Here is an 8,572-nt window from a genome sequence, read left to right on the forward strand (position 1 = left end):
AGTCCAGGACTTGAACTATGCCAGCCACGTGGGAGTTCAGCGCCTTAATCACTACATTACCTGTTGGTGCCAATTCTTAATATGCTTATGTTAAAAACAACAGGCTCAGGGACCAGCAGATGGCATAATGGTTATGTTGTTGGACTTCCACAGTTCGAGTCCTGGATCCAGTGGCTTAAAACTCACATGGGGTACATGTGCACGCATGGCCAAGATCCCGAGAGGAGAATAGAGAAGAGATTGTGGTGTGGCCATCCCCCCTGGAGGGTGATTTCTTGCTTTCTGTCTCCCTGGCGAGCACAGGCACCCTATAGCAAGAATCTCAAGGAAAAAAAAAAAAAAAAAAAAAAGGCAAAGCACAACAGGCTCCACTTCAAGTGCTGAAACAAAAGCCATACAGTAGCACAAGTGTGACAAACAGTCCTCAGCATGTTGGTGCTAGGGGGTGGGTGTGTTCAGTTCTGTCTCAGTCACACCTAAGAATTTTGCTTACCTAATCTGGCTTCTGAAACAAGCACATGGAAACAGCCATGAATCAGGAACGTGCCTTTTCCCAGGTGTTCCCCAGATCAGTCCCTCTTCCTGGCAGCACTGAAGTTTCTCTCCCTGACTCTCGCCCCTAGAGTGGGCCAGTTCCTTTCTCAGAACGGAAACAGGGTTAATCCGTCACATGGACTAGGGCAAGCACATTCAGTCGCAATGTGCCTATCTGCCCTGGTGTCCTACCTCCGCCAGGAGGATGACAGCAACCCTTCCTCAAGAAGCAACCTTGGCAGGCAAGAGAGCATGATGCCCCAGGCAGTGCAGACCAGAACAGGCTCCAAAATCCATCCTTTGGGCCTCAGAACCAGATGAAAGCTTAGACGACCAGCTCAGATCAGCTTTCAATCCCTCAGGCATTTGCCGATATCTTTTGTTGTTGCTGATAACTGAAATTCTTCCTCCTGAATTATATTACAACCCACTGAAACTTGAAGGAAAAAGAAAAAGAAGGGAGCACATTTTAAAATGAATTAATTGGTTTCTGTATCTTAGGGTAATTCCACGTAATACTACAACAGACCAACTGGCCACCCACCGGTGCTCCAAATCAGGCTGCTTTAGCCTTACAGCAGTTACCTGCCACACGCCTGGAGCTAACTAGCAACAAGTCGGAAAATCTGGTTACGTATATAGGTACAAAGCTGGTTCATCAAATCCCTGTTTTGGCCCTCAACCCAGTGCATTTCAACCAAAGCATCCTCCTCCTCCTTCTTAACGTTTATCAAACACTTAAATAGGTATTGTCCAGCCACTCCTTGGAGACACTTCTCCTTCTCAGCCACGGGGCTGCCCAACTGCTCAGAAGCCTCCATCCCTCCCTTTTCCTCACTCCTTTCATCCTCCATGGGTTCTGGGTTTTCTTCCTGGGCAAGAAGCTCCTGGTTTGGGCAATGGCTCTCCATAGTGGCAGACTCGCCTTCCTGTAGAGCGGTCCCACCGACGGCACTCTCCTGGGGGCCCTTTGGCAAGTCTTGGCTGTTGTCAGACTCTTTGGAAGTGGCCTTTTTCTCTTCCAAGGCTTGGATGACATCCTCGGGAGCACGAGGAACTTCTCTCAGTTGTCTCACTCTCTCTCTTCTCTTCCTCCTTAAATGAATCCAGGAGTTTTCTATAGCTGTTAGGAAAAGACTGACTTCCTCTTTTCCACAGGGAACTCGTTTATGCTGGACCTATTTGGAAGGAAAACAGAATTTTATAGAAAACTACTTTTCTCATCCCTCCACTCTCCCCTAAAAAAAGAAAGAACAAGAGATAATTATGAATACTCTGTCAATATGCTTAACCAGGTACCTTCAAATCGGTGAGAATTTTTTCAATCCACGTTGTCACAACTACTATGCCTTCTGCTGCCTCAGAGCCCAAAGATGATGCTTTGAGGGATAACTCTTTCATCACAGACTCCAAGACTACAAATGTAATGGGTTTCCTTGGCTTTTCTAATTTTCTTCGCTTACTTGGTGGTGACTGAAAGAAAAAAGAAGGCATGGAAAAGAGAAGAAAGTTATCCAAATAATTAAATCTCATGCACTCTAATGGACTTAGCCTGGGCAACTTCCATGACTTCTGCTACCAATCACAGAGCACTAAAACCACAAAGGCCTTGGCACGTGTTATTGCTAATACTGAAAACAATCCTACGAGATAGTCTCACCACGTTCCCATTTTACAAAAGGGAAAACTAAGATACAGAGGCGAGGTAATCACAGCGCAAGGTCACATAGCTAACAACTGCAGAGTGAGGAGAGAACCTAAAATCCAAGTTCTTTCCTATTGTACTATGCTACCTCTGTTCTGGTTCGCAGTCTGTAACTCCTCCAGCTGCCAAATGTCCTTAACCTACCTGCTGTGCCCAAAGTGGGCCTGCACGGTGACTTACTTCATGGCAACCGAAGGACTCTGGGGGCGCCGTGCTCTTTTCTATAGGGAACTGTAGAGTACCACCTTGTAGGTGGAGTTGCTAAAGCTTGAACTAAAAGCAGCCAGTGAGCCACAGCCTGTGAGATCACATGCTAGGAATGACCCAGGCCGTGAAGATCACAGGGTGGAAGAGGACTGCCGCATCTCGGCTGATGTTAGCACCGGGCCTGGGGTTAGGTGAACACTGCCTCTTAGACGGGGAGAGGATACCAGTACTGATGAGAACACTGGATGTGAAACTTGGTCCATGAAAGTCAAGACTGTCATATAACATTCTATCACAAGCTTGCAAGGTGAATTACACTCTACCCACTAGAGGGACTCAAGTTCCATTTTAAAAACCAAATGATATCACTGTATTTAAAATTGGTTTCTTTAAAGTAAGAACTTTCTAAATAAGGTTTTTTGAAAAAAGTAACTCTGAGCTAAAACCATATATATTATGGACTTATTTATTTACTTATAAGGAGGTTTTTGCCTTAGGGTGTGTGTGCTCGCTGGAGGGAGAGAGAGACAGAGATAGTGAAAGGGAAAGTGAAAAAACACAACCCAAGGGTGATGGCCATGCTGTAATTCCCTCTCCTCCCTCAATCTCGGGCACACATGCCTGGCAAGATTTTTAAGCAACCAGATCTGGAACTTGAACTATGGTCAGCCATGGAGTCCAGCAACTGCTAAGCCATCTGCTGGCTCTGTGTTATATACACATTTAAAAGACAGATTTGGGGCTAGCAGATGGCTTGGTGGTTAAGGTGCTGGACTCCCACGTGGCTGTCCAGTTCGAGTCCCAAACCTGGTGACTTGCTTGTCATTTTCCCTCTCTCTCTTTCTCTCTCTCCCTCTGGTCAGCATCCACGCCCTACAGGAAATAAATAATAATAATAATAATAATAAATAAATAAATAAATAAATAAATAAATAAAAGACACTTGAACATGTTCACAAAATTTATCCAAATTTAAAAATTAAGAAAATTCTACAATTGAGGCAAAACTTAACAGGTTAGAGATAGAAAGGGAAAAGGCTCAATGAAAGGATCTTATTTTGCCCTGTCCGGTTTTAAGATCCTTCTCTGCACAAAGGAGCTGAGAACTGCAGCTCCACCAGGTGATACTGACAGAGCACGTGTGCACAGACACTGCCAGTTCCAGTCATGGGGTGAGACCTAACAACCAGCCAGCAGCCCTATACTCCATCTGTTTGAGGGGGCTTCAAAAAGCTCATCAAACATACATACTATGAAAAAATTAGGCATAATTTTTTTTTTTTTCCACTCAAGTAACCTTGCATTTCAATTCTATTTTTCGATGAGTTTTTGAAGTCCTCTTGCTTTGGGCTGGCAGGTGGCATGGATGGGAAGCTGGACTCTCACATGGCCAACTAAGATTTGAGTCCCAGACCTAATGGCTTGCTTTCTCACTCTCCCTTCTCTTGTCAAATTGAAGAATAATTATAAACAAATAAAATTAAATATATATTTTTAAAAAGTCCCCTTGTAGACAAAATAGTTTAGAGTATGCTAGGATACCATTTTTTCCTTTTAAATTTGTCATTAAGGACACACACTTGTGAGGGGCAGGCAGGGAGAAAAGGAAAAGGAAAGTGAGAAAGCACCTCCATGGGAAATGGTCATGTCACAAACTACTCTCCTCCATCTCGCCTGCCTTTTTTGGATTTTGGATAAGCATGAACCTGCACCTAATATGTTGTTTAAGCCGCCAGGCCTGGGGCTTGAACTGTGGGGTCAGCCATGTAGGATCCAGGTCCTTTTTTTGGGGGGGGGAGGGGGAAGAGGTTTTTGCTATATAGGGCGCATGTGCTCGCCAGAAAGAGAGAGACGGAGAGACAGAAAGCGAGAAATCACCCCCCAGGGGGGATGGCCACGCCGCAATCCCTTCTCCTCCATTCTCTCAGAATCTTGGGCATGCACGTACATGCACCCAGCGTGAGTTTAAGCCACCAGGTTCAGGACTCAAACCGTGATCAACTACATGGGAGTCCAGCGATACAGCCATTACACGACTGCTGGTCCTGATCTAGGTCCTTAACCACAAGACCACAGGTTGGCCCAGTATTAGGTAATTTTATGCCCTACCCATTGAAATGATCTTATTTTGCTAGAGAGTGCGACACTCAAACTGTCACAATCTAGCAGGCAAGGTATACAGACATAATTCAACACCTGTCTGCTCCAAAATAAGTAATTTAAGTAGCTAACTTATTTTTTATTTGTTTAAACATGACTTTTTTTAAAAAAAAAATAATTATTTTATTTGACTTTATTTATTTTTAATTTGACAAGAGAAGGAGTGTGAGAGTTAGAAAGCAAGCCACCAGGTCTGGGATTTGAATCGTGGTTGGCCATGTGGGAGTCCAGTGCCCTTAAGCACCATGCCACCCGCCAGTCCCCTAATCTATTTTTTTAAAGTTTGTTTCTGCCTTCCATGAGTGATAGAGACAGAGAAAGACCTGACAGCATGCCCAAGAAGGTCCTAACGCCACAATCCACCTCACACTATGGCCATCCCTGAACCATGGGCACACATGGGACCAGCATACTCAGGGAGGGCCCCAGAAGCTAGGAGGGTTCCCATGCGAGTCAGCCTCAAAAAGCACAGAATCAAAAGGTTAATTTATAACTGATTTCAGATTAAAGGATGTACTACTGAAATTACAATGGGAAAGAAGTGTGGTGAGGAGTTGTAGATCCCATAGGGGATACAGGTTTTATCTTTCAAACTGCAAGGATCTGACAAGGGATAATCAAGAGGGGAGATGCTTTAAGTATTACATGGTTGTATCTTTATAAAATGTGTGTGTGTGTGTGTGTTTTTCTCTCCATTTAAGGTTTTTGCCATAGAGCATGTGTGCTTGCCCAAGAGAGACAGTGAGAGGGAAAGTGAGAAGTCACCCTCCAGAGGGGATGGCCACACAGTAATCCCTTCTCCTCCATTCTCCTGCTAGGATTTTGGGCACACACACATATATGCCTGTATGATTTTCAAGCCACCAAGTTCAGTGCTTAAAATTGAAGCCATAAATCAGGCACAAAACAGTTCTTAAATTTTAAGATATACTTTACCTAGAACTGTCCACAAATTTCTTACGTTTTCCCTTCAGTTTTCCAAATCTCAGTAGTATCATCAGTCAAGACACTTGCAAATGAGGTGTAAGTTGACAGATGTCAGTGCAGTGTCTGCTCCACTGCCAAAGCTCTCCTGTTCACTGTAACTACATGTCCAAACTCCCAGTGAAGCCACAGGCTACATGAAATCACTAAGCTCTCCCTAGAATCAGTAGAAAGAAGAGAGCAATTTGCTAGAGAGCTATGAAACACAAAGTCACAGCCACCTTGTTTGAGCAAAAGCGGTATCTAGAATAGGCCCATAGAGAAAGGTGTACCCTTAAGTCATGGCATTGGGCTCTCCACCGTTCTGCCACCCTCCAAATGTCTACTGCCCCAAGTCCTCCAGAAACCAGCTACCTACGAGCTGTTAATCAGCACAGGCCACTGACACAGAAAAACAGTTCCTAGTGGCCAATGCTGACACTTGGCAGGGGCAGAGACAGGACAGGAGGCAATCTCACGAGTGCTATCGGATCTGCTGTAATGAAGTTGATTAAGTATTTTGTGGTGTAGCTTCCTTATTAGTAGCCTAGTGGACATTTCTTATCTTTATCTGACAGGTCACTGTTGCAAATGTCCTGAAATCAATCACAGGATAAATGTAAAACTGCAAAAAGCTTAAAAAGGAGAAGAAAACTTTTCATAGAATCATATCTATCTACGAAGAGGTGGCTATAACTTTGTATGTGTATTTCCCTAACGTTAACAATAACTCATGGGAAAGTAAGAGATTAGGGTGAAAGAGACAAAAAGAAAGAAATTAGACTTCTAATTATATCTTCTCAAAAAATAATTGATTTTGAAACCATATAAATATCTTTCAAAATCATAAAAGGAAACTAAATAACAGGACCAGCCATGGTAGCACATGCTAGATACTGTTTTTCAGTAGTCTGAGGCCACATGGGAGGCCCAGGTTCAATTCCTGGCCTGCCCTCAAAAGCTGGGGGTATGGAACAAGTGCACTTGGGAGGCTAAGGCAGGAAAATCATGACATAGCAAGACTCTGGCTAAAACAAACAAAATATGGAACCAGCAGATGGCGTAATGATTACGTTACTGGATTCCCATGTAGTTGACCATGGTTCACGTCCTGTGGCAGCTAAAACTCACACCAGGTGTGTGTGTGTGTGTGTGTGTGTGTGTGTGTGTGTGCCCAAGATCCTGAGAGAATGTAGTAGAAGGGACTGCGGTGTGGCCACCTCTCTGGGAGGCGATTTCTCACCTTTTGTCTATCTTGCTGTTTCTGGTGAGCGCACATGCGCTAAGCGAAAAACACTAAAAAAAACCCCCCCAAAACCAAAACCAAAAAAAAAAAAAAAAAAAAACCCATAATACACACAAAAATGTGTGTGCTAAACAACAGAAAAGGGACTTCCTAATAACGTGAAATAAAATGAAACTAATGAACCTGTGTAATGACTTGCTGGCACAAGCCCACGAAGGGAAAATAATCTAAATAAATATAAAATCCATCATCAATCTTGGGCCCAGCAGGTGATATAACGGTTAAGCCAGCTAGATCCTGCATGGCTGACAATGGTCGAATCCTCACCCTGGCAGTTAGAGGAACATGCTGGGTGCATGCGCATGCCCAGAATCCCAACAGGACGAAGAAATGGGGGAGGGTCTGTGGTGTTACCACATCCTAGTGGAGAATTCTCTCTTGCTCAGTCTCTTTCTGGTGAGCGCATGTGCCCTCTGGCAATTAAAAAAAAAACAAAAAACAAAAATAAAAACAAAAACCTGCTTATAAAAGGGGGAAGGGCAGGGAACCAGCAGCTGGCATAATGGCTATATCACTGGATTCCCATGTAGTCGACCGCAGTCTGAGTCCCGGATGTGGTGGCTTAAACTCACGCTGGCGCATGTGCATGCGTGCCCAAGATCCTGAGAGAAGAACAGAGAGGGATTGCAGCATGGCCATCCTCCCTGAGGGGTGATTTCTCCCTCTCTGTCTCTCTGTCTCTCTGTCTTTCTGGATAGCGCACGCGTCATATAGCAAAAACCTCTACCAAAAAAAAAAAAGAAGGAGGGGGGAGGGCAGGCCCCATAGCCAGCAGTTAAAGGAGCCAGATTCCACATGGTCCACACCATTTTGAATCCTCCCCATTTGTGGGGAGCTTTCTACTTCCATCTTTCTCTAGGGAGCACACATGCCCTCTGGCAACTAAAAAAAAAAAAAAAAAGAGGGGTAAGTATATTGAATTGAAAAGTATCAAAAAAGAGTAAATCATAATATACCACAAACGAAAAAACACATCCTCTCTGATCACTTTTGGAAGATATTAGAAAAGTACTCGGGGTCCAGTGCGTAGCGTGGTGATTAAGGTGCTGAACTCCCACGTGGCCAAATAGTCCTGGACCTGGTGGCTTGTTTTCACACTTTCTCTCATTCTCTCTTTGGTGAGTGCTTGTGCCCTATAGCAAATTAAAAAAATAAATAAAGAAAATATATATATATATATACACACACACTCCAGACTGGGCAGCTTGAGAAACACGCCAGGTGCATGTGTGTGCAAGGCCAAAATCCTGAGAGGAAAATGGAGAAGGGACTATGGTGCGGTCAACCCCCGGGGGAATGTTATTTACTTTTCCTCTCTGTCTCTTTCCAGTGAGCTCACCTTATGGCAAAAATCTAAAAAGGAGGGGGCCAGTAGTTGAGTTGGCGTAATGGCTATGTTGCTGGACTCCCGTGTAGTCAATCATGGTTCGAGTCCTGGACCCAGTGGCTTAAACTCATGCCAGGCGCATGTGTGTGTGTGCCCAAGATCCTGAGAGATCTAGAAGGGATTGCAGCGTGGTCATCTCCCTGGGGGGTGATTTCTTGATTTCTGTCTCTGTCTTTCTGGCAAGCACACGCACCCTACAGCAAAAACTCCTCCAAAATAAATAAATAAATAAGGAAAAAGAAAACAACTAACTTGTATATAATAAATAAATAACATTTTTTTTCCCTTTTCGTTCTTTTTTTTTTTTTTT

At 44.0% G+C, this 8,572-nt stretch overlaps 1 protein-coding gene across 1 annotated transcript in view; it reads right to left on the minus strand.

Moving 5' to 3' along the window:
• Window positions 1–997: 997 nt before the first annotated feature.
• The window catches only part of METTL16 (methyltransferase 16, RNA N6-adenosine), a 98,805-nt gene continuing 91,230 nt past the window's right edge, over window positions 998–8,572 (minus strand). The window contains exons 9-10 of the mRNA XM_006167567.3: window positions 1,834–2,007; window positions 998–1,712 (exon numbers count right to left, since the gene is read on the minus strand). Coding sequence (XP_006167629.1) covers window positions 1,137–1,712; window positions 1,834–2,007 — 750 coding nt within the window. The 3' untranslated portion in view covers window positions 998–1,136. The remainder of the gene's footprint in view (window positions 1,713–1,833; window positions 2,008–8,572) is intronic.

Source organism: Tupaia chinensis, unplaced genomic scaffold (assembly GCF_000334495.1).
Source record: "Tupaia chinensis unplaced genomic scaffold, TupChi_1.0 Scaffold144899_1, whole genome shotgun sequence".
In the NCBI taxonomy this organism is placed as follows: Eukaryota; Metazoa; Chordata; class Mammalia; order Scandentia; family Tupaiidae; genus Tupaia; species Tupaia belangeri.